The sequence below is a fragment of the Schizosaccharomyces pombe genome (assembly GCF_000002945.2).
Source record: "Schizosaccharomyces pombe strain 972h- genome assembly, chromosome: I".
NCBI lineage: Eukaryota > Fungi > Ascomycota > Schizosaccharomycetes > Schizosaccharomycetales > Schizosaccharomycetaceae > Schizosaccharomyces > Schizosaccharomyces pombe.
Genome location: NC_003424.3, coordinates 389323 through 411696, shown reverse-complemented (window position 1 = coordinate 411696; position 22374 = coordinate 389323). Strand labels below are relative to the sequence as shown.

Genomic DNA, 22374 nt, shown 5'->3' with positions numbered 1-22374 from the left:
CACACTATTGTGTAAATTTTAAACAATTTTAGATGTTTCACTAGTTTGTACGAAGTAAATAAAATTTTTAAAATAGTCGTGTTTTTTATATATTAAGCGGGACTGTTTTCGTATCCCTCATTCATAGCTATGCAACGAAATACCCGGGCAAGCTTGATTCAGTGGACAAGGTACGTTATTGGGTTTTACTAGAGACAGATGTGCAGAATATTGGTAAGAACCTTCTTTCCCCACTTTAAACTTTTCATTACATTTTTTCTTAAACATCACATAGTAAAAATAAGTGCTATGCGTTTGAATTTTTCAGTTTTTTGCTGTTTATTGATACCTTCAATCGACTCTCATTCACCATCGATATATAACAAACTCCTTTCTTAACTAACCCCTCTACTCTATAAACATTAGCACAACTTAATCTTCAGTTTAATTGAAATTAAGTATCCCACATTGTACAAATACAATATAGCAAATATGAGTGGCTAGAATAATACAGCATTAAAAGTTTGAGTTTTGAGTGTTAACCAAATATTTAATAAGCTTTATGATTAGTAAAGGACAGTAATCCTGAGACACGCTTAATAGTCAATAGCACCTTTTTGGTATTATTATTTGAATCTCGTGTAGTGTGACTCGCTTTCTATAGCCTCATTGAACTTTCCATCATTATAGCAAAACTTTTAATTCACAATGCATTACCGTTTTTGGAATCAATTCGCAAGACTCTGATATATATCGAGGAATGGTTTATTTTCATTTTAATTTATAAGTGTGCCTCTGAACAATTACGAATTATAGATGTGGATATCATTGACGTCTCATTGTTATTATTTTTTACATTGCTAGTGTGTTTCCTGCTTCTGTTATAAATGTTGCACAACTTGTAGAGCTATTAAAAAAAAATATTATTTTAGATGTTTCTATAATATCAAATATCGTTACGTATCCATCGAATAATTACAAGAAATTAAGACTAAACCCAGATTACAAACCTCTAATCAAATGCAACTGCTGAATCCAATCCCCCCACTTAACGTATTGCTACAATAATCTGATCCAGTGTTATGCTACAATTATACACTATCTCTGAATTAACGTAATGGAGCATTAATGATTTTTAAAAAAGGTAATACTTTCGCTAGTTTGTATAGCAAAGCAGTCAAGTCACTTCTCCACAAAGGCAGGTTAGGAGGTTACCAAATGTTTGGGTAAATAATTAGACGTATGCATGTAATAAGAAAGAAAGTTGTACTAACGTAGTTACTAGGTGTTAAATAAAGCTTTATCCTTTATTTTTTATTTTTTAATAGTACCTAAATTGTATAAGTTGGAAACCAAAAAATAATCTGTAAGTAAAGAGAAAAAATTTGTTCATAAATTCGAATAGCGACATTAAAGCAAATTTTCTTTGTATAAATTAAAATTAAAAAAAATTTTAATCTTAAATGTTTACATCGCGAACAGTAATGTAAAAAGTTGCACAATTGGCAAAATCAAATTTAGGAAATAAATTTTTGAAGTATAAAAGAAATAAACTGTATAAAGGACTTAACATGATGAACGAATTTAAACAAATTGAAAAAAATATGTATATTTAATTACAAATTACAGCTCAAAAGCTTCAAAGTCATACCCTCGTCTTCTTAAATGTATTTATTTATTCAATAAATTTAAAAAAAAATTTTCGAATCCCTTGAGAATCGATTTTCATCTTAAAACTGTTAATAGTTTGATCTTCCTTTAGTTTAAATCTTTAAGCAAACTTGTCACGTATCATTACTGCCTTCAGAAAAAGCAGCTTCTTCGTACATATTGTCGGAAGGCATAGCTTGCGCTGTGGTTAAGCCAACACCCAGTTTCCGACAACCAAACAAATCTGCTTTGGTATAAAACATTGTGAACACTGTATATACTTCTAGTAAAGGAAAATTTGGCTTCCTAAGTTAATTAATATTTGAAAACTGCTTTTTGGGCGATTTTGTTGTAATTTGGTGAACCTAAGTTCATCCGGAAAGTATATCACACTGCTATCAGGTTTGAGCAAAAAAGTTCTACTGATCTGTAAAAATTACTTACTTTTTATTTAAAAAAAAAAAAAGAAACACACTTCATTCTTATAAAAGTGGCTAATTTCAACTAATCAATTGCTCCAAATATCGTCGTTGTCCAAAACTGAATGTCGCATGCAATTTTTCTTCTCTCCTCGTTCGTGATTTTCTTTTCTACTAAGCATCTATATAAATAAGTTCATTAATTTCTTATTTGATAATCCAATATTTTTTATTTTTATTTTTATTTCTTGGTTTTATTCATTACTTCTACATCCTCCCATTGAGCTTCCATTTGAGAGATTTGGTCATTCATCTTCGAACGTGAATTTGTTTTAACCAAAATCTTGTCATTAAAGCAATCCTCTTTCATCCTATATTCCAAAATGGTTGTAATCAATAACGTTAAAATGGCATGCATGAAGTGCATTCGTGGGCATCGCTCTAGCACCTGCAAACATAATGACCGTGAACTCTTTCCTATTAGACCTAAAGGTCGTCCCATCAGTCAATGTGAAAAATGTAGAATCGCTAGAATTACTAGGCATTTACACGTGAAGTGTACCTGTAATAGCAGAAAAAAGGGTTCCAAATGTTCTACCTCGAGTACAACTGATTTAGATTCTTCATCTGCTTCCAACTCATCTTGTTCTATCCCATCCTCTATATCTGAAAAACTGTTACCGCGCGACAACGTTAAAACGCATTGTCCAAAAAGGAGTGCTTCGTGCTGTGGTAAAAAACCTGATGTGATGCCTCTTAAAATAAACCTTGAGTCTCAAACTGACTTTATGGGTATGCCACTTCAGTCTCAAAGACCACATTCGGAATCCTATCGTATGCTTCCTGAACCAGAAAAGTTCAAGTCTGAGTACGGGTATCCATCCCAGTTTTTGCCAATTGAAAAGTTAACTTCGAATGTCGCTTACCCTCCTAACTATAATAATTATTTAAAATCTCCTTACCAGCAGCCGACCAATTTCCCTCCTGAAATTCAGTATAATTATTCTCATTCTCCCCAACATAGTATTCAGGAAGCGGAAGAAGCAGCGGTTTATGGTCCTCCTGTTTATCGTAGTGGATATCAAATTCTTTACAACAACAACACTGATTCTATAGCTGCTGCTGCTGCTACGCATGATTTATACCCACAGCCGGATGTTCCTTTGACTTTCGCTATGCTGGCAGATGGAAATTATGTACCTTTACCATCATCAACTAATACATATGGACCCTCTAATTCCTATGGGTACGAGATTAACATAAATGAGAGCACTAATCATGTCGACTCATCGTATCTGCCACATCCAATCCAGCTTTCTAATTATTTTACTCTCCCCTCTAGTTGTGCACAGGCTGATGCTGCTTGTCAATGCGGTGATAATTGTGAATGCTTAGGTTGTCTTACTCATCCAAACAATGCAACTACATTAGCCGCTTTAAATCATATTTCAGCTTTAGAAAAGGAAACCATAAGTCATACTGATCTCCATCATACTTTCAAGCACGAAGTTAATTCTAGCAATAATTATGAACTTACAAACGATGAATTAGCAGCATCCTCTCCATTATATACCTCAAGCAGTGTTCCTCCTTCTCATATTACAACAGGTTCAACATGAATTTTTTAAAAGTTTTCTGCAAGATAAGTATGAGCTGGCTCACCTATTGCACTTTATGTTTATTTTCTCCATCTTTCTTTCCTTCTGTTTTCGTATAACGCTTAAATTGATCTTTAAATAGATGAAGTGTGTGGCACGCAAAACTTATATATTATTATTTAATCTCAGATTTTGGTAGATCTTGTATATTTATAAACTGTTAATGCTATCAAGAGGGTTTATTATTTTACAAATGATTCATTTTTTTATGGTCACTTGGATTAATTAGCATTTTCTTAAAAAAGTATTTGAATTAATAAAAAAATTATGACAAAAACGATACGAGTACAAGTGATAAGTAGTCCATTTTGAAAGTCATTTAATCATGACAATAAAATAATACGTTCTTTGGCTGAAATCAGCATTGCTGATATCCGATTTTTATGAAAATTTTATAAATATAACGATTGTTTGTTAATTGTGTCATTAAGTAGACAAGGTCTGTAAAAATAATTAATTTTATTTCGAAATAACTTCGTTCAATAGTAAAAATACATGAGCTTGTTGATCCAAATTAACCCGTGCTTAGTTACTATTCAACATCGCAGCCAACTGAGAATCAGTCATTTCAAGACAAGAAATCTGGTGAAGTTCTTGCAATGAACAGAGACGAAGAAGGTATTCCAATAACGAAAGGCTGCCTGGGTTAGTCAGATATATGGATGTCTCGGGTTCAAGCTTTAGAGAGTGCATTGCGTTAGCTATCTCCTCTTCTGCAGGATCCGATGATATTTGAGCACTATATTCATTATTTCCAATATTTTTGTTTCTGTTTCCTATTGAGAATTCAGAATCACTTAATATGTCGGACAAATCTTCACTTTCTGAATCTGAAATATCCAATGCATTGACTTCGAAATATTTCTCTAAAGCTATCCAGTCAATATTTTGATGAAACTTAGTTTTATCGTTATTTTTAATAAACGGATTATTTAAATCTTCCGAATTATCCTGATGCGCTTTATCTAAAGCAGATACGTCTTTTATAGATGTTAGCTGCAATGCAAGAACAGGAGATTTAGCTTGTGAAATATTAAGCAGTCTACCAGAAACAGTATAACAAAGTAAAGACATCCTTTGTAAACTTATTTCAAGTTTTTTCCCAAAAACTGGCGCAGACGTCGGTTTACCAACTGTTTCTTCGTGATATCTTCCATCATTCAAATCCTCATCTATACAGATCACGTAAGAAAACTTTTGCGACGCAGATACGACGCGTTTAATATACAGATCGGACTTTGCAAATGTCTCTTGCCATCGGACATCCAGTGGCCCATCCGATTTGGAAGGTTGAGAAAACGAGGTATACAACACAACGGTGAATTTAGGACCTATTTGAATCTCAGTATGACTTTCTTCGAACCTCTTATCAGACAATTCCAAAAAACATTGAGCTTGAAGGAGTCTGGATGGCGAAATAGTATTGCTTAAAGCTGTGTTAAGGGTTATGCCCGCCGTTGTCAATGATAGGTTAATTAGAGGAATAGTCTATTACAGATTAGTAAACAATCATTGACTTCATGAATTTACCTCCTCAATTTCTCTTAGTAATACTTCACAACGGCGGAAAATTTTTTCCGAAGCTTCATCCGCCTTTTCAGGGCTTTTCTTTTCTGAGCCAGATGCTTCATAATCAATAAACTCTAGAAAATCATCAATATGGTCTCGTAGCCTGATGATCAAGGGAACTAAATTCTGAAGACTTGAATTTCCACGCGCAGCACTATTCCAAGTTAGTTTCATCGACCATAACGGACTACAGAATTAAACAGTCAATTGTTTTACGAAACAGTAGCTTGGTATTGATGTATTAGAAACTTACACAAGTTGAATTAAATCTACGGCTGGTGTAATAGCCTGTAAAATTCAAGTTAGTGGAAAAGCAAAATTCAAGAATTAACAGACATTAAGTTCTCAGTAAAGAGCGTATTTTCACAATAATCGCTCCTGTAGCATACCTGTATTTTTTGCTCTAAACGCGACTTTACCAACTCCAAGTTAAACTGAGAGGACTTTGGAGCAGACGTCTAAATTTGTTATAAACCATTTTTAAAAAACCAACATACTTGTATGTATTTAGAGAATCGTTTAGCAACTAGGGAACCAGCCAATTGAAGTCCAGTTCTAACAGCATAAGCTGTTGCATATGTTGCTGCAGTAGTTGTAACCTTCGATAAAACTTGGTCCATGTTTTATGTAATTACTGTAAGTATACTAGTTTATACTAAATCCACTTGCATTATGAATTGCAAGAAGCGAAGTTGAGGAATGAAAAGTCGTTGGTGTAATTTAAATACCTACTTACCTCTTTATAAGCATCTTATTAATATGCGATATCAAACAAAGATAGAATTGCTTCAGCAGTTGCTAGTTATTGCAAAGACATTACTCGACATTCACCAATTTAAATTGGTAATGACCGCAAGACAGTCGAAACGTCATCTCTTTTACATGATTCTGTAAGGACTGTAAATTTTAATGTATTGCTTGCTACTGCCTCAATCATCCTACTAGGAAATAAAGTTATTTAATTTTATTAAAAGCATCTTGTTTACTGACAGTTATATGGCATAATTTTCTCCTATTCCATTTGCAATAAAATACCTCTTGGACCGTCTACGTTTATTCTTATAACGGGGTTGAATAGCCTGTACGTTTCGTTGCATATCGTTCAAAGCTACGTTCAACTGCCTGTAGTCAGATACTCAGTACTTGTTACATTTGCATATTATCAATATTCCATGATTTCGGTTAGTATTAATATTCTATTTGTAGCTAACTATATTAGGGATTGTTTATTTTTAACCTGAAAGGTGACACGCTCATTTGCAAGACTTTTCGGCATGATTTAAAGTATGTAGATTACATTTTTGTGCTTTTGATTCATTTTCACTAATTTTTCATTTGAAAGGAAATCAGTAACTGAAATTTTTCGCGTTGCTATTCTAACAAATACTGATTATCGGCACCCAATTGTCAGTATTGGATCAAGTACTTACATTTACACGAAACACGAGGATCTTTACGTGGTTGCCATTACCAAAGGAAATCCAAATGTTATGATTGTTTTGGAATTTTTGGAGAGTCTAATTCAAGATTTGACACATTATTTTGGGAAACTGAATGAAAATACAGTCAAAGACAATGTCTCCTTTATTTTCGAGTTGCTGGATGAAATGATAGACTATGGTATCATTCAGACTACTGAACCTGACGCACTTGCAAGATCTGTCAGCATAACAGCTGTCAAAAAGAAAGGCAATGCACTGTCCTTGAAAAGGTCTCATTCCTCTCAGTTGGCACACACCACTTCCTCTGAAATACCAGGGTCTGTACCATGGCGTAGAGCTGGCATTAAGTATAGAAAAAATAGTATCTACATTGATATTGTTGAAAGAATGAATTTACTTATTAGCTCTACTGGAAATGTGCTACGCTCAGATGTTTCTGGTGTCGTGAAAATGCGTGCAATGCTTTCTGGAATGCCTGAATGTCAGTTTGGGCTAAATGATAAGCTTGATTTTAAATTAAAACAATCAGAAAGCAAGTCTAAATCAAATAACTCTAGAAATCCGTCCTCAGTTAACGGAGGATTTGTCATTTTAGAAGATTGCCAGTTTCATCAATGTGTTAGATTGCCGGAATTTGAAAATGAACACAGAATTACTTTCATTCCGCCGGATGGTGAGGTTGAATTAATGAGTTATCGTTCACATGAAAACATAAATATTCCTTTTAGAATTGTTCCTATTGTCGAACAGTTGTCGAAACAAAAAATTATTTATCGTATCAGTATACGAGCAGACTATCCACACAAACTTTCTTCTTCTTTGAACTTTCGGATACCGGTTCCCACAAATGTGGTAAAAGCTAATCCTCGTGTAAATCGAGGAAAGGCAGGGTACGAGCCCTCTGAAAATATTATCAATTGGAAAATTCCCCGGTTTTTAGGCGAAACTGAACTTATTTTTTACGCTGAGGTAGAGTTATCTAATACAACTAACCAGCAAATATGGGCGAAGCCTCCAATATCCTTAGATTTCAATATTCTTATGTTTACCAGCTCCGGTCTACATGTGCAATACTTAAGGGTCAGTGAACCTTCTAATAGCAAATACAAAAGTATTAAATGGGTAAGGTACTCAACTAGGGCTGGAACTTGCGAGATACGCATTTAAGAAGTATTGTGATACAAAATTATTATTTTATTAATTGACGACCGTGCTTTTCCGACATGAAAAGAATTTCCAAAATAGTTTTAGAACATTTCAAAATGAAACAAGTGGCGTTGAAAGTTTAATAGATGAAAGAAGAGAGGTTATAATGAATGCAATTAAACACCATACCGCTTCGATGAGGCATTTGAGGCTATAATTATGCTTTTGTAGGCATTAATGAATAGACGGAAACCAAAATAAAACATTACCTGGGAAATGAAAAAAATACTAATACTTTTTCTTTAAAAGTCTAGCGATTTTCTGTTGTGATTCGAGTATCTGCTTATCTTGTAACTTACTTAACTCTTCGTTCACCCGTTTCATGTCAACTTGTTCAAGGACCTTTGGATACCTGCTCAGGGTTTTCACATTAGAACCATCAGGAAGTAATTCACCCTCCTGCCAATCTTTCAAATCATTTGGGGCATTTGGGTAAACGAAAGGTTCTTCCATCTCAACGATGACGCGTTTTTCAGATTGTGGTCTCTTAACCTGTCCTAGTTGATTTCTAAAAAGTTTGCCCTGATAAATTCTTGACTTAACTGATACGACTTTTAAATTGTACACATGTTGCAAATAATCGCGAACATCAAACTTGTTAACATGAAGAGGTACGCGAAATACTGCAAATTTAGGTTGAAGATTTAGTCCTCTGCATAACGTGAACGTTATATTTGGAAAGTACACTAATCTTTTCCCAGCAATTTTACTCATATTTACTATTGAGTTTCAACTTCAAGGCTAAAGCAACTTGTGCTAGTTATGCAAAAAAAGAGAAACAAATGGTTTTTCTCAACAGTAGATTTCAAGATGAATTTGATGTCAACGGCCTTAGGTAAACGATTAGTTATTAACCATTTGTTGGATTACGGAGTTCAAATGTTGTTTAGTACTAACGTGCTGAGAATCCGGTTGCTTTATTGCATCAAAGCTCAGTTGTATACTATTAACAAATAACGTCTCTGGTTGTATTATCCTAGAACGTAATATATGTAAGCTACGCAATTTGGTATCTGATTTAAGGATACGTAGAACTGCGGTGAGTTTTCCTTGTGATCTATTATATTGTAATACGCAAGTAGTATAAGTAGGAATTGGATATAGGTATTCTAATATATAGGATATATCGTTATCTATAGCTGAGATATCTTATAACTGAACTGAGGAATCAAATTCAGTTGTTCTCAATTTATAACATTTGAAATAACAAGGATTATAACTGATAGTCATCTTATCATAAATGATATTATATCCTTCTAGATAACTTATCATGTAAAGCTGATAGAGCAAATAGAACATTATGAACATGTGACATATAGTGATACACAACGTAGTATATCGTAGCGTAGTGTAGTATTGCTGACATATAAAGCAGCTTATTTCAAGTTCGTTATAGTTTATTAAAATACGTTGGATTACTTATTTTTAATATAAAGAAACGCAGCAGAACAATTGAAATGAGAATGTTAAATCAAACTTAAGAAGGCCCTTTTGATAGTTGTTATTCATACGGTAAATTTTCTTGCCAGCGACACTAGAGAACTAAAAAATCAACAAAAGTGCAGCTCACTCGTCTTAAATGTCCGGATTCCAGACGTCCGACGAGGTCGATATATCAAATTCTTTAAAAGCTTTTCCTGTTGATATTGCTACTGATAATCAAAAAGATAAGCACGAAAATGTTGGTGAAAATGTGAGCGATGAAGATGATGGTAATTATATTGCCTCGAAGCTTTTGGAGTCTAACAGGAGGACGAAGGGAAAAAAGGGGAATGGAAAGGCTTCTAATTTCCAATCGATGGGTATGTTAACTTCGTGATTACTTGCCATAAGGTCACTTTGCATTATGCTTCAAGACACTGTAATCTAAATTACTTTGATATTTTTCTAACTTAATTATAGGATTGAATCAAACTTTACTTCGAGCAATATTTAAGAAGGGTTTTAAAGCTCCTACGCCGATTCAGCGCAAAACGATTCCCCTTTTATTGGAAGGTCGTGATGTTGTAGGTATGGCACGTACTGGATCAGGTAAAACTGCAGCTTTTGTTATACCTATGATTGAGCATTTGAAGTCCACTCTAGCAAACTCTAATACTCGCGCCTTAATTCTCTCGCCAAATCGAGAACTTGCTCTTCAGACTGTGAAAGTCGTCAAAGACTTTTCTAAAGGTACGGATCTTCGATCTGTCGCTATCGTCGGTGGCGTCAGTCTAGAGGAGCAATTTAGTTTGCTATCCGGAAAACCCGATATTGTGGTCGCAACTCCTGGAAGATTTCTACATTTAAAGGTGGAAATGAAATTGGAGTTGAGTTCAATCGAGTATGTCGTTTTCGATGAGGCCGATAGACTTTTTGAAATGGGTTTTGCTGCTCAATTGACAGAGATTTTACATGCTTTGCCGACTTCTCGTCAAACTCTTCTCTTCTCTGCCACACTTCCACGTACTCTTGTTGATTTTGCAAAGGCTGGACTTCAAGACCCGGTTCTTGTACGCCTTGATGTAGAATCCAAGGTTTCCGCGGATCTACAAAGTGCCTTTTTTTCTGTTAAAACCGCTGAACGCGAAGCTGCTCTCTTATGTATACTACAAGATATCATTAAGCTTCCTCTAAAAGATAACGTGCGCCCAAGAGAAATAGGAAATGTCAATAATCCGAAGAAAAGAAAACGTGCATTAGAATTAGCGCTTAAAGGAAGTGAATCTGGATCACCAGATTCTACTCTAGTATTTGTTCCTACAAAACATCATGTCGAGTATGTTTCTGAGTTACTTGTTCAAGCAGGATATTCGGTTTCAAAAATTTACGGGTCTTTGGACCAAGAAGCGCGTCTCAATGAAATTAATAATTTTCGACTTGGAAAAACAAATTTACTAGTCGTTACAGACGTAGCTTCTCGTGGTATTGACATCCCATTACTTGCTAATGTTATTAATTATGATTTCCCTCCTCAACCAAAAGTTTTTGTTCACCGTGTAGGACGTACAGCTCGAGCAGGACGCACTGGCTGGGCGTATTCATTGGTTAGAGCAGAAGATGCTGGTTATTTATTAGACTTACAACTATTTTTAAACCGACCTTTAGTTACATCCTCGAAGCAGGTTAAAACTGACTCGGATTGTGATTTTACAAAACAGATTGTTTTGGGATCATTACCCCAAGAACTTGTTGCTGAGCTACTAGAATGGGTACAAAGAATAGTTTCGAGAGACGTTGAGCTACAGCAACTTTCCAACGTTGCTGCAAGGGGTGAGAAACTATATTTTCGCACAAGAGCTACTTGTAGTGCTGAGAGTGCTAAAAGAGCTAAGGAATTGGTTGATAGCAAGGGCTGGAGTTCCAACAATCCATTATTTGGAGATGTATCGGTAATTGAGGCCGAGGAGAAATATGCTGAATTGCTTTCAAAAGTTTCTTCTTATCGGCCATCAGAAACAGTATTTGAAATCGGTCAGCGTGGTCACTTAAAGACAGAAGCTGCAGAAATCATGCGGAAAAGAAGAAACAAAGTAAAACCAAAAGGAATAAAATCTGAAGTTGCATCTGATAAAATCACTGACAGTTCTCCTGGTAATATGTCAGAAGCTTCAGAGTCAGAGCTTGAAGAGGTATTTAAAAATCCTAAGGAGTTATCAAAAAAGAAGACAACTGATTTTAAAGATAAAGAGTATTATATGTCTCATTACGCTCCAAAGGAATCTATTCAAGAAACTGGCTATGCTATAAATTCTGGTGAAAATTTTACTACCGCAGCTCGTCATGCTATTCTCGATTTAACAAATGACGAAGGAATTGAACAATCAAGGAAGGGGGGACAACGTTGGGATCCAAAGAAAAAGAAATTTGTTAATATAATTAACGACGAAGACGGGTCCAAAGGGTCTCCCAAGATAATTCGTGGCGAAAGCGGCGTGAAATTGCCTGCAACATATCGTAGTGGTCGTTTTGATGAATGGAAAGCATCTAAAGCATTCGGTGCCAACGATTCTCCTATACGGGAAAATAAGCGATATAAACATAATAAGTTACAGACTCCAAAACCAGCTGATAAGTTCCGTGATAACTATCACAAACAAAATAAACGTAATAGAGAGGCTAAAGAAAGAGGAATAGGTATTAAGGTGAACAGTGAGCTTAAATCAGCTGTTGAAATTAGAAAGGCGCGTGAGCTCAAAGAGAAACGACTTGCCAAAAACAATCGGCCGTCAAAAAAGCATCGATAATTTATATTTTTGGGTAACTAAATGCATGAATTTTTGCATCGGCGTTAAAAAATTTTAGTTTAGGTTTATTTACAACTGGGTAAATTATAAAATACTATTGTTAATATTTATTACTTGTTCTTATTGAACTAATGAAAGAAGGGGTAGGTTTTAAAGTAAACATTACAAATGCGCGTATATGCATACGTAGAAAGTACAATAACATCAGATTCAATGCGTCATTGAGTTTTCCATTTTTGCAATATAATTTCGCACTGATGGAAACGAATGTGCATACTTTTCGGGTAAGCTTTGAACACATTTTTTTAAAGATGTCGCCATTAATTTACTAGCTGGAATGGGGGGTGACTGGCTAACCATATCCTCAAAAATGTTGGTAAGTACATAATTTATGACACGCTCATTTTTACTTTCGAAGGCCAAAAGGTATACGTGATTGTATAAACGTTCATTGAAAACAACACCAGCCTTTCTAAGATTATCCCAACGACGCCAAACTTCGCTCCAACGATTGCTTTTTGCCAATATAAATTGCATGAGTAGAAACGTGTCAATAGTCATGGGTATTCCATAACGGTTCATAATCCTTTCCAAAAGAAATATGCGGTTGTCGAGAAAGAAGTTTGACTCCCCTTTAACCATACAAGAGCATATCATAAATTTTAAAAAAAGTAGTTTTAGTGAAAATGAATCGATGGTTTTTAGATCGACTAAAGATTTATACATTAGTGAAAGATACAACATCCGCTCACTAACCAAATTTTTAGAGTGTTTAGAAGCCATACTCAACTTTGTTGGAGACAAAGCTATAGTACTGAAAAGCGTATTGATATCCTTTGTAGTCAGTTGCAAAGAAGAATCTTTTCGAAGTCGCTCAAAAATTGAAAGAGTAAAATCCAAAGAAAAATTATTAGGATTTTGGAGATGCATTTTCTTATATTTTTCCAAAGTACTCGTCAGATTTTGTGAATTGACGTTTAACAAGATATCCTGGGTATCGCAATAAAGGGATGCGGCACTTTTTAAAGAAAAGTTACAAGTATGGAAACTTCTCCGAAATACGTTCGAGTGGTTATTAATAAAATTTGGAGGTAAAGAATTATCAGGTGTAGATTTACTAGTGAGTGAGACCCTAGATTGTTTGCCATGTTCGAGATCAGAATACAAAGTTTCATCCTTAACATGTTCAATATTGTCCAGTTTATAGTATTCCCTAAAATTTTTTGTAATTACATGAATGCTTATGCCGAAGTTTTCGATACTGAGACATGTCCAATTATTTTCAGACGTGTTTAATTGTCGGTTTGACAAATTGGAACGTTTCCTCATTCTCCGTTCTAAAATTTTTCTCCGAGATGCACTAGTAAGGCCATCTACGTTCACCGGTCCAACGTTTTTTTGTTTTAAAAGGCGAAGTAAGCCATTAGTAGCGGATACAACTTCAGATCCACAGTTGCAAGAAGCTAGTAAAATAAGATCTGAATCACACCAAAAAGAATCGGCGGGTGAGTTAACAAAACTGAGATCAGTGGCATAATACTTCTTTTTAAGAAGGTTTAACACATCAGCTAAAAAGTTTGGAGCACCTTTTGGAATAGGTGGCAGCGCAACCGCATCGAAATGCGCTTTTTTAGGAAATAGATTATGTTTTTCATCCACATACCATGGTTTTTTGCTTGAGACTTCCTCTGGTTGCGAATTAGCGTCATTACTTGAATTATCAGGAACTAAATTTTCAGGAAACTTTTGAGAAGCGAAAGGTCGTTTGTCAAATTTGCTTCGAAAAAAGGAAACACATAGTTTGTTGAAACGTAGATAATTAAAGCGATATGTGGGCATTTTTTAATAAAATATGAAATCTCAGCACAGTCATTAAAAATATAAGAATTAATATAATTGAAGTGTTACCTTATAAAGCCGAAAAAAGAATTTCTCAATGCTGTTCTATCACAGTATAACATGAAGACATTGTCTTCTGTTTGAATAGTAATAGATAAAACTTAGATTAAAGCAACAAAAATATTTAGTATGTTTTAAAACAAGACCGCAAATTATTAGGAGAAAACCAAATATTTAATGACCTTGGCACGTTTTCCTAACCAAGAGACCGATTCTAAATAGTGTTCCACTGTAGAAATACGTAATCACCAATATCCGAAATGTACGAACGTTTCTTATGTCAGCAATACTACATTACGCTATGATACACTACGTTGCGTATCACTATATGTCACATGTTCTAATTATATATCGTACCATTTATGATACGATATGGAAATTAATCTTAATGATAATCTATTAAGATCTATATTATCTGAATACTATAAATAGAGCTACTGCTGAACTCGTTCCTCAGTTCAGTTATGAGCTATATTAGTGATAGGTAACATTATAACCCAGTTAATACAATACCTATACTCAGTTGCTACTTATACAACCTGTGTATTGTAATATAATAGATCACAAGGAAAACTCACCGCAGTTCTACGTATCCTTAAATCAGATACCAAACTGCGTAGCTTACATCTTAATTGCATTTTCCCGTTTCGGTCTATTGCCTTAAACTTGTTTACGCTTTATATATACCGACGTTTCTTTGTTTTTAGATGAATGAATTTAATGATAAATACTTCCCTTTCTTAGCTTTGCAATGTTTTGATGCTTTTCGAGATGACACCTGAAACCTTTAAAAAAGTTAACTCCTCTAATCGAATTATTAAAGGGCTTCAATACACACCATTAGCATCATCAATCCCATTGGAAAATGGTATGCATACAGTTTGAACGCGTCTATTAATTTACATAGGTTTACAAAACGTATTATATCCATCTTCTAAATTTCAAAATGAGCCATTGCAACTTAACTCCGAAGAATCAAGTATTATGCAAAGATATGTGGATATGCTAAATCCTGGCGCAACATTCGTTAACGATTCTGAAACCTTTAATTTTTATAAAAATGCTCTTAGCGCTATGATAACGGAACCTGCAATGCCCGCAATGTAAGTTAAATTTTTTGAGGTTTTTTATCTGACAAATATAAAGGAGGGTGAATGCCAGTCCGGTCCTAGACCAAAAGGTGTGTAACAGTGACTCGTTAAGTGAATTAAATGATTTTACAAAATCTCTGATTCAGCCAAGTATGTTGATGTGTGAACCCAAGGAGAAACCTGATGCTTCTTCTATAAATACAAACCGTTCATCTTCCGACAATGGCTTCTTAACTCCGTCTTCAAGTCCTCGAAGTCCATCATGTTCTCGCGTATTTAACGCTGTTCAATTATGTAGCCCTAAAAAATCTAAAGATGATATTACTACCCCAAAAAAGCGACTTATGGAAGACACTTATTCGCCTCGTGAATCTCCCTCAAAGATCCAGCGGTTGCAGGACGTTTTGTTAAAGCAGTTGCAAGATACCAGATTACTAATTTCTCAAGTTATAGAAGCTGAGAATTCGGAAGATTTTTCATCGAATTCTCTCTTTATTAAACGAGAAGACGATGATGGAAAACACATTTCATCGCACGCAATTGAAAAGCTATATATGGCATTAACCAAGCTTAGTCGTTTGGGAGCTTGTGACAAATTGCTGGAAGAAGGGAGTATAATACTTGTAAAACAAATCCTTGAGAAAGAGTTAAAAGAGCTTCCTGTCGCTTGTTACAGTATAATTAATCTTCATGACAGCCTCACACAATTTCCGAATTTAGACTTTATTTTAAAGACCACTGCTCTTGTTCTTTTTATAATATTTCTGGTCCCCTCCTTTAAAAAGCTTCAAAATGAAGAATCAATTCTTCATTTACTTAATATCTTACATTCCATATTTGAGTACACAGTTCCTGAAGCGATTGATAACATCGTTCAATCAAAAACTTCCGATGCTAGGACTTCTGAAATTCAACATCTATCAGTTTTGTTACAAAAAGTCGCAAATGTATTAAACATCTTATCTAAAGTTGCCCATGAAATTCCCTTGTCGGAAGCTGTGGTCATACGCATTGTATATTTATTTCCCAAAGTCTCTACACTCGACAATTCCTTCAAAACTAAACTTCCTAACTGTAACAGCTCATCCTTCGATTTTCTTAAAGCTCCTTTATTTCAAACGTTACAATATTTATTTCGTCTTTATCCTTATCAGCGAGATTTTATCATTGAAGAATCACTTACAAATTTTTCTCACTTGCCCACTGCTCGTTCGGTCTCAAGGACCTATAGACTCTCTAACGGTAAATCCATACAATACTATTCAACCCTATTTGTACGTTTAATTCAGTCATGCTCCATTCAAAACTTATTCGACTCAGAAATTGTACAATCGGAGAGCAAATCCACTGAAGCTTTACACTCAGGTAACTTAACAGAACATCTGAAAACAGTATGTAATGAACACTAAATAAAAATCAATTTCTAACGTGTAGGTCGAATCAATACTATCCAAGTCTCGACATGAAGAATACCGGATAGCTAATCATATTGTTGCTTATTTGCTTAGTCGTTCTTTAAAACAGAATAAAACGGAGAGTGACAACTCATTTGCAATTTTAACCAAAATCCTTTTAGAAGATTTATTAAACATGCTTTCTTTGCCTGAATGGTGCGGAACCGAAACAATTATTCGGCAATTTGCAATGAATTTAGTTATGACTGTGACTAACGACAAACAAGCAGTTTCTTCAAAGAATGCTGCGCTGGATCTTATAAGTCTCATCGTTAACAAGGTTTTGGCATTGTTTGATCTTTCCCTTTTCGAGAAGCACAATATCCCAGCTCCTACGAATTTCAATGATATAATATCGTTCATTCCCTCAATTACTAGATTAAATGAACTTTCTCAAGTTAGCTTTAACCATTTTTACTTTTTATGCAAAGGTGACATATCTCTGGAAGTAAGTGAAAGTTAATTGCTTGTTTATTATATACTAACTTACAGAACATACTCCCTTATAACTACAATAAATGGTTTTCATTTCTCTTACAGCTTAGAAAAGTATGCAATGACTCCGAAGCTTTAAAAATTATTGATAATTGTATCGATAAGAATATGCAAAAGTCTCAAGAGGGGTTTCAAGGTCCTTCACCATTTAAAGCAGATGAAAATGACGAAGATATTTTCATTATATCCCTTTATCATTCTTCTTTGTTTTTAAATTTAAAGTTTTTTGTCTCGCTCATTATAGGCTTTCTCGATAGTCCTCAAGCTAGTCTTCGAACTAAATGCCTTCGAATCATCAATCAAATGAAAACTATACCTTCTATATTAAGAACACATCCAGAAGTTTTGGCTCAGATAATATCAAAATCGAATGATCAGTCTGCGATAGTTCGAGATACTGTGTTAGACTTACTTGGCACATATATCATGGCATATCGGGAGACAATTCCTCAAATATATGGTTGTATAATTTCTGGAATTTCGGATCCTTCAACAATCGTTCGTAAACGCGCTATAAAGCAACTATGTGAGGTTTATGAAGCTACCGAAGATTTAAATATCCGTGTTGACATAGCTTCAAAACTTTTAACCCGGAGTAATGATGAAGAGGAAACAATCAGTGAATTAAGCCTTGAGGTTTTAGAAAAACTTTGGTTTTCACCCGCAAGCAATGAATTAGATTGTCAAAAAGGCTATGAGCAATTAACTTTCTTAGAAAAGCAGAAGTTAAGAGTTCAGTATTTTCCTATTTTAAAACTATGTGCTGAACCATCAACCGAAAGACACGTCCTGTTGGTAACGTCTCTGAAAACCATGTTGACTTCTAAGGAAGAGATCAATTTGAGTACACTACACACTCAAATTCGACTTCTTCTCTCTTGTCTTTTCAATCAGCTAATAGAAGTTGTAACCGAAGATCAAGTTGATGAATCAACAAAGGGAATTTTATACGAAATAATGAGTACATTGTTTGTTTTTTCACGCGCTTTTCCCTTCCTCTTTGACTTGTCTTATCTACACCTCTTAAAACCCTATTTACGATCTGCTTCAACTATTGAAGAGCAACGTTTTCTTTACTATGTAGTAGCTATTTTTAGACAGGTTTTACCATTTCAAAAAGAAATTTCTGAAAGCTTCCTACGGAGCCTTGAATCTGTGTTACTGCAAAGGCTTACTAAAGCCGGTACTGCAACGTTAATGGAAATAGTTCCTTGTCTTTGCAGCCTATTTACAAGACTTAATGATTATGAAAGGTTAAAGAAAATTGTGGTTTCGTGTCTTAAATCTTTAGAGGAGGCACGACACTCAGAAAACAATTTTCAAAAAATGGTTCGCTTAATAGACCTCATTGGGCTTTTTTCTAGATATGGGGATCTCAATAGAATAAATGATGATTGGAAACATTCACTTGATTTTATTAGTCCTGAGTGTGATGATGCTTACGTTATACTATTAGGTTATTTTCAGAAACTTCTAAAAGATGCGAAAGGTCAGCTGAGAATTCACATAATTGATAACATGAGCAGAATATGTTTAAGAGAAACATCTTTGTTTATATCTCCTCTTATGTTATCAACTTTGGATATGATAATTGCGGAAAATAATGTTAACGAAGTATCTGTTTTGTTTAAATCTTTTCTTGAGCTTTTGGCCGCGGATGAGGATCTTATCTTTGAAGCAGATCAAAAGCTAAGTTTAAAGGGTAAGCAAAACGTTCAGTCCAACAAATCAGTTGATCGAGATATGCTTAAAGGAACTAAGGATAAACAATGGATTGAAGGGTATGTATTTTATAAACAAACTATCACTAATTTAATGCAGAGTCAGTGCATCTTTAATGCAGCATTTCCTTCCCTGTATTCTTGACTCTTGCTTTTCAAAAAATTTAAGGTATTCAATGCTCGGAATTGAAATTCTCAAATGTATTATTCATCAAGGACTAGTAAACCCACGCATGGTATGCCACTTTTTACTTTTTGATTACTAATTAAATTAGTGTTTCTCAACCATAATAGCACTCGAATCCAATGCAATTAAAGAAACCAGAGAAGTAGCAATTTTGCTTCACACTGAATTGCACCGAAGACATGAATCTTTGATAGATGGCTTATATGCTCAATCTGCAGATTTAATATTTTCCCTTCAAAAAACGGAGGAATATCAAACATTTAAGTTAGGCGAATTTTCGCCGTTCCAAAGTGCCTATACCATTGTCTCCGCTGATAAAAGTTCAAAATCTAGGAAAAAATTAATAATGCAAATATTAAAACCTCTTAAACTCGACGGGATTGATTTACCCAGCTTTACAGAAGAAAAAGTTTCATTTGTAAGCTTTTGCTGTGTATGTCTGGCAGGAATTCCATACGTGTCAATAGAGGAACCGTTAATGATCATTTCAACAGTTGATTCGGTGCTCGCGACGATAGGCCCTACTATTACTGGGTGGATGAAAAAACTAGATCATGAACGTTTTAAAATCCTTGCAGGTATCAACTTGTGCAATTTGATATATCTTAAGAGATATATAAAATACGCATTTTCAATTTCAGACTCATCTCGACCTATACGTGAGAAAAAGCCTCTAACTCTTTTGAATAGAGGTTATGTGGATTTAATTACTTCTGATGCTAAGCCAGATATTGTTTCTAAGTTGGTAAGTTAAAGTTCCTTAACCAAATTGCTGACTGTTTTAGGTGATAAAATTGTTTGAAGAAGAAAATATCCTTTCTGGCGAGGATCAAGTTGAAGGGGAACAGCTTACAGTTGTCTAAATGAAAAAAGGGATTAAAAAAAAAATCAAAAAGCTCTCAAGCAGTATATTTCAAAAATATTTATTTTATATGGGTTATCAATATTTTTTTATGAAAAAACAGGTTATCCAATTTGATTTTTACTCACAATAATAGGCAGCAACATTTAAAAGTTCTGAACCATGAATACAACTCGCTCCAAATTTCATTTATGCATTATTTAATACCAATAAGACATTCTTTTCATTTATTGTTTAAATAAGTAACAAGTAAACAGCTTGAGATCCTTTTAATTAGATGTTAAGACATAACTGTTAAATGACACTGCTAGTTCTTTAACTATTAATAATAAGAAACAATCATTTTTAGAATAGTAAAGGAACTTGTATCGTCCCAAATTTTTATTTTTTGAATGTAATATTCAAATCAGGATATTTATATGTTGTCAGAGTATTGAATTTTCAAAGTACATGAGTAAGCACGAAGAGATAAACGTGCTACTACGATTACACTACAACGGCGGTAACCTTTAAAAAAAAAAGAAAAAAAGCTATTTCTAAAACACAGACATTTAAACGATTGAGTGAATGATTTCGCCTATAGTTTTCCATTGGCATCTCGTTAGCGTACTAAACGTCTCAGCTCAGCACAACACTTTACCTTTACCAAACCACCATCAAAAGCCATGGAATCACTACTGGCAGTTCAGGGTCAGGATTTTGTACTCACTGCTTCATCATCATCAGCAGTTCGTGGAATTACTGTTTTGAAACCTGACGATGACAAAAGTCAGATTTTAAATTCGCATAATCTTATGTTATACTGTGGTGAAGCTGGCGATACTACTAATTTTGCTGAATACATTGCAGCAAATATATCTCTTTACACTTTAAGACATAATTTAAATTTAAGCCCTGAAGCTACCGCTTCCTTTACGAGAAAGCAACTTGCTACTTCACTTCGTTCGAGAAAACCATATCAAGTCAATATTTTATTAGCTGGTTATGAAACGAATTTAGGAAAGCCTGAGCTTTTTTGGCTAGATTATTTAGCCACTTGTGTTCGTGTACCTTATGCCTGCCAAGGATACAGTTCTTTTTATTGTTTGTCTATCTTTGATCGATATTACAAACCAGACCTCACCATTGATGAAGCCGTGCGAATTATGAAATTATGTTTTGATGAACTTAAAAAGCGTATGCCTATTGACTTTAAAGGTTTCATTTGTAAAGTGGTTGATAAAGATGGAATTCGCGAAATCAATATTTAAATATATTAATTTATCCATTTCTAGAAGTCAAAAACTCGACCGAATACGACATGACAATTATCATAGATTCAATATGTTCATACTATTTCACTTCACCCTTTTTCAGTAAAAGCAGACGGTTTGACTAACAAATGTTATGATTTTCACTATTATTTGCTTACAAAGCGCTTAAACAATATATTCTGCTTTTTTAGTATCAAAAGTGATACTATACGTTTATGGTTATTAAAACATTGAGTAAATTGTTGTGAATAGTTTGTAATGCAAAGTCGTAAAGAGATTTAGTTTAAATCCGTTGAAAGGTTATGAATTTCTAATCATACCGAGCACTTCATTCAAATTACTATTCCGAAGGTTCCCTTCGCTCTAACGTATACGCAACGTTTGCTTTACTTAAATCTAATATCCTCCTCAACTGGGAAGCCGGAGAAGATAGAACCGAAAGAAGACTTGACTGTAAAAATTCCAAAGACGGAATTTTAGAAAGATTTTCCACTTCAAAAGGATCCATACCTTTGGACTCGGCACGAATGCCCAGAAGTAGTATTTTGTTTTGATATCCTTTAAGAACCGACATAAAACCTCGGATCGCCTCAGGAGAAAGCTTAGGACCAAGCGTAAATATGGCCAAGGGACCCACAAAGAGATTATCAATGTCTAGCTTTATCTTTTGAGCTTTTTTATGCGTTTCAATAAGATTGACTTTTTGCATATCGACACAACCGTTGGAAAGCCGATCTATACTTTCGTAAACTTTAAGAGCATGATGGAATATAGAGCCACGTATAACTTGAAGCTTTGATCCTGGTACCTTTGCTTTAAGCTCAGTTCGTAAACTTTTCGCTTCTCTTGGAAGTAAGTTATTGTGCTGAAGTATCAAAAAGTTTGGAGATTCTTGAATTAACTGGACATAATTAGAATGGAGAAACGACTTTCGCAATTGGGGATTTTTGACATAAATGCTGCTAGCTCCTAAAAATAAAAAATTGTAAGTAAATCAATAATCATCTAAGTAAATACTTACGAACTGCAACAGAACATCTCATTTTGTAGTTCTTTATTTAGCAAAGACTTTTAAACGTACTACAATTCATGTATTCACCCTTTTAAAGGCCTTACTAAATCAGGCTCTTGGTACTTGGAGATGAATGTGGTTCTTAGGTTTTAAGCAAATCACATACTAATCCATTATGTTAAGTAAACACTAATCATAGATCACAAAATTGAACACGAAAATAATTGATAAGAAAAATAGAAATTAACTAC

The 22374-nt window shown here is 34.4% G+C and overlaps 9 protein-coding genes and 14 long non-coding RNA genes across 23 annotated transcripts, besides 2 other annotated features; 10 read left to right on the top strand and 13 right to left on the bottom strand.

Moving 5' to 3' along the window:
* Nucleotides 1–63: 63 nt before the first annotated feature.
* SPOM_SPNCRNA.2164 lies at nucleotides 64–1123 on the top strand. Its single transcript, NR_191532.1, has one exon. It is a non-coding gene; the product is annotated as a non-coding RNA (long non-coding RNA).
* On the bottom strand, nucleotides 351–713 carry SPOM_SPNCRNA.2165. Its single transcript, NR_191533.1, has one exon. It is a non-coding gene; the product is annotated as a non-coding RNA (long non-coding RNA).
* On the bottom strand, nucleotides 970–1979 carry SPOM_SPNCRNA.2161. Its single transcript, NR_191529.1, has one exon. It is a non-coding gene; the product is annotated as a non-coding RNA (long non-coding RNA).
* On the top strand, nucleotides 1160–1368 carry SPOM_SPNCRNA.2163. Its single transcript, NR_191531.1, has one exon. It is a non-coding gene; the product is annotated as a non-coding RNA (long non-coding RNA).
* On the top strand, nucleotides 1479–1820 carry SPOM_SPNCRNA.2162. The gene has a single exon (NR_191530.1). It is a non-coding gene; the product is annotated as a non-coding RNA (long non-coding RNA).
* Nucleotides 1852–3983, top strand: cuf1 (Cu-sensing transcription factor Cuf1). Its single transcript, NM_001018324.3, has one exon. It carries the CDS (start codon nucleotides 2432–2434, stop codon nucleotides 3665–3667), a length of 1236 nt encoding a protein of 411 aa, NP_592923.1. The 5' UTR covers nucleotides 1852–2431; the 3' UTR covers nucleotides 3668–3983.
* SPOM_SPNCRNA.2160 lies at nucleotides 2306–2752 on the bottom strand. The gene has a single exon (NR_191528.1). It is a non-coding gene; the product is annotated as a non-coding RNA (long non-coding RNA).
* A 3-nt stretch (nucleotides 3984–3986) lies between the features above and the next one.
* On the bottom strand, nucleotides 3987–5969 carry SPOM_SPAC31A2.10 (Ran GTPase binding protein). The gene is made up of 5 exons (NM_001018323.3): nucleotides 5773–5969; nucleotides 5665–5733; nucleotides 5529–5563; nucleotides 5237–5429; nucleotides 3987–5194 (listed from the first exon to the last, which is right to left on the bottom strand). Exons 1-5 carry the CDS (start codon nucleotides 5893–5895, stop codon nucleotides 4232–4234), a joined length of 1383 nt encoding a protein of 460 aa, NP_592922.1. The 5' UTR covers nucleotides 5896–5969; the 3' UTR covers nucleotides 3987–4231.
* SPOM_SPNCRNA.2159 lies at nucleotides 4743–5505 on the top strand. The gene has a single exon (NR_191527.1). It is a non-coding gene; the product is annotated as a non-coding RNA (long non-coding RNA).
* On the top strand, nucleotides 5614–5836 carry SPOM_SPNCRNA.2158. Its single transcript, NR_191526.1, has one exon. It is a non-coding gene; the product is annotated as a non-coding RNA (long non-coding RNA).
* Nucleotides 5970–6413: 444 nt separating the features above from the next.
* apm4 (AP-2 adaptor complex subunit Apm4) lies at nucleotides 6414–8978 on the top strand. The gene is made up of 3 exons (NM_001018322.3): nucleotides 6414–6456; nucleotides 6495–6559; nucleotides 6618–8978. Exons 1-3 carry the CDS (start codon nucleotides 6448–6450, stop codon nucleotides 7882–7884), a joined length of 1341 nt encoding a protein of 446 aa, NP_592921.1. The 5' UTR covers nucleotides 6414–6447; the 3' UTR covers nucleotides 7885–8978.
* On the bottom strand, nucleotides 7835–8811 carry mrp20 (mitochondrial 54S ribosomal protein uL23m). Its single transcript, NM_001018321.3, has one exon. The coding sequence runs from the start codon at nucleotides 8635–8637 to the stop codon at nucleotides 8152–8154; it is 486 nt and encodes a 161-aa protein (NP_592920.1). The 5' UTR covers nucleotides 8638–8811; the 3' UTR covers nucleotides 7835–8151.
* Nucleotides 8915–9288: an LONG TERMINAL REPEAT.
* atp25 (ATP synthase complex assembly protein atp25) lies at nucleotides 9210–14233 on the bottom strand. The gene has a single exon (NM_001018319.3). It carries the CDS (start codon nucleotides 13986–13988, stop codon nucleotides 12360–12362), a length of 1629 nt encoding a protein of 542 aa, NP_592918.1. The 5' UTR covers nucleotides 13989–14233; the 3' UTR covers nucleotides 9210–12359.
* dbp10 (ATP-dependent RNA helicase Dbp10) lies at nucleotides 9451–12235 on the top strand. Its single transcript, NM_001018320.3, has 2 exons — nucleotides 9451–9725; nucleotides 9826–12235. Exons 1-2 carry the CDS (start codon nucleotides 9503–9505, stop codon nucleotides 12147–12149), a joined length of 2547 nt encoding a protein of 848 aa, NP_592919.1. The 5' UTR covers nucleotides 9451–9502; the 3' UTR covers nucleotides 12150–12235.
* Nucleotides 14234–14326: 93 nt separating the features above from the next.
* Nucleotides 14327–14674: an LONG TERMINAL REPEAT.
* Nucleotides 14675–14757: 83 nt separating this feature from the next.
* Nucleotides 14758–20069, top strand: mis4 (adherin Mis4). The gene is made up of 8 exons (NM_001018318.3): nucleotides 14758–14916; nucleotides 14956–15151; nucleotides 15195–16530; nucleotides 16574–17041; nucleotides 17086–18869; nucleotides 18910–19045; nucleotides 19085–19741; nucleotides 19782–20069. Exons 1-8 carry the CDS (start codon nucleotides 14808–14810, stop codon nucleotides 19857–19859), a joined length of 4764 nt encoding a protein of 1587 aa, NP_592917.2. The 5' UTR covers nucleotides 14758–14807; the 3' UTR covers nucleotides 19860–20069.
* SPOM_SPNCRNA.2157 lies at nucleotides 14889–15089 on the bottom strand. Its single transcript, NR_191525.1, has one exon. It is a non-coding gene; the product is annotated as a non-coding RNA (long non-coding RNA).
* SPOM_SPNCRNA.2156 lies at nucleotides 15235–15449 on the bottom strand. The gene has a single exon (NR_191524.1). It is a non-coding gene; the product is annotated as a non-coding RNA (long non-coding RNA).
* On the bottom strand, nucleotides 15968–16242 carry SPOM_SPNCRNA.2155. Its single transcript, NR_191523.1, has one exon. It is a non-coding gene; the product is annotated as a non-coding RNA (long non-coding RNA).
* Nucleotides 18086–18306, bottom strand: SPOM_SPNCRNA.2154. The gene has a single exon (NR_191522.1). It is a non-coding gene; the product is annotated as a non-coding RNA (long non-coding RNA).
* On the bottom strand, nucleotides 18479–19878 carry SPOM_SPNCRNA.2153. The gene has a single exon (NR_191521.1). It is a non-coding gene; the product is annotated as a non-coding RNA (long non-coding RNA).
* Nucleotides 19985–20673, bottom strand: SPOM_SPNCRNA.2152. Its single transcript, NR_191520.1, has one exon. It is a non-coding gene; the product is annotated as a non-coding RNA (long non-coding RNA).
* On the top strand, nucleotides 20497–21290 carry pre1 (proteasome core particle subunit beta 4). The gene has a single exon (NM_001018317.3). It carries the CDS (start codon nucleotides 20524–20526, stop codon nucleotides 21106–21108), a length of 585 nt encoding a protein of 194 aa, NP_592916.1. The 5' UTR covers nucleotides 20497–20523; the 3' UTR covers nucleotides 21109–21290.
* Nucleotides 21177–22244, bottom strand: mrp11 (mitochondrial 54S ribosomal protein uL10m). The gene is made up of 2 exons (NM_001018316.3): nucleotides 22133–22244; nucleotides 21177–22080 (listed from the first exon to the last, which is right to left on the bottom strand). Exons 1-2 carry the CDS (start codon nucleotides 22152–22154, stop codon nucleotides 21452–21454), a joined length of 651 nt encoding a protein of 216 aa, NP_592915.1. The 5' UTR covers nucleotides 22155–22244; the 3' UTR covers nucleotides 21177–21451.
* Between the last annotated feature and the right edge of the window lie 130 nt (nucleotides 22245–22374).

Bases quoted from the DNA above. Each gene is read 5' to 3' on its own strand.
- cuf1 (NM_001018324.3), top strand. From the start codon at position 2,432: ATGGTTGTAATCAATAACGTTAAAATGGCATGCATGAAGTGCATTCGT.
- SPOM_SPAC31A2.10 (NM_001018323.3), bottom strand. From the start codon at position 5,895: ATGGACCAAGTTTTATCGAAGGTTACAACTACTGCAGCAACATATGCA. The intron at 5,734-5,772 runs GTATGTTGGTTT...TAACAAATTTAG, and splicing joins GATTCTCTAAATACATACAA to ACGTCTGCTCCAAAGTCCTC. The intron at 5,195-5,236 runs GTAAATTCATGA...AATCTGTAATAG, and splicing joins TACTAAGAGAAATTGAGGAG to ACTATTCCTCTAATTAACCT.
- apm4 (NM_001018322.3), top strand. The intron at 6,560-6,617 runs GTATGTAGATTA...TTCATTTGAAAG, and splicing joins ACTTTTCGGCATGATTTAAA to GAAATCAGTAACTGAAATTT.
- mrp20 (NM_001018321.3), bottom strand. From the start codon at position 8,637: ATGAGTAAAATTGCTGGGAAAAGATTAGTGTACTTTCCAAATATAACG.
- dbp10 (NM_001018320.3), top strand. From the start codon at position 9,503: ATGTCCGGATTCCAGACGTCCGACGAGGTCGATATATCAAATTCTTTA. The intron at 9,726-9,825 runs GTATGTTAACTT...ACTTAATTATAG, and splicing joins TTCTAATTTCCAATCGATGG to GATTGAATCAAACTTTACTT.
- atp25 (NM_001018319.3), bottom strand. From the start codon at position 13,988: ATGCCCACATATCGCTTTAATTATCTACGTTTCAACAAACTATGTGTT.
- mis4 (NM_001018318.3), top strand. From the start codon at position 14,808: ATGCTTTTCGAGATGACACCTGAAACCTTTAAAAAAGTTAACTCCTCT. The intron at 18,870-18,909 runs GTATGTATTTTA...AATTTAATGCAG, and splicing joins GATAAACAATGGATTGAAGG to AGTCAGTGCATCTTTAATGC. The intron at 19,046-19,084 runs GTATGCCACTTT...TAATTAAATTAG, and splicing joins GACTAGTAAACCCACGCATG to TGTTTCTCAACCATAATAGC.
- pre1 (NM_001018317.3), top strand. From the start codon at position 20,524: ATGGAATCACTACTGGCAGTTCAGGGTCAGGATTTTGTACTCACTGCT.
- mrp11 (NM_001018316.3), bottom strand. From the start codon at position 22,154: ATGAGATGTTCTGTTGCAGTTC. The intron at 22,081-22,132 runs GTAAGTATTTAC...TTTTATTTTTAG, and splicing joins GAGATGTTCTGTTGCAGTTC to GAGCTAGCAGCATTTATGTC.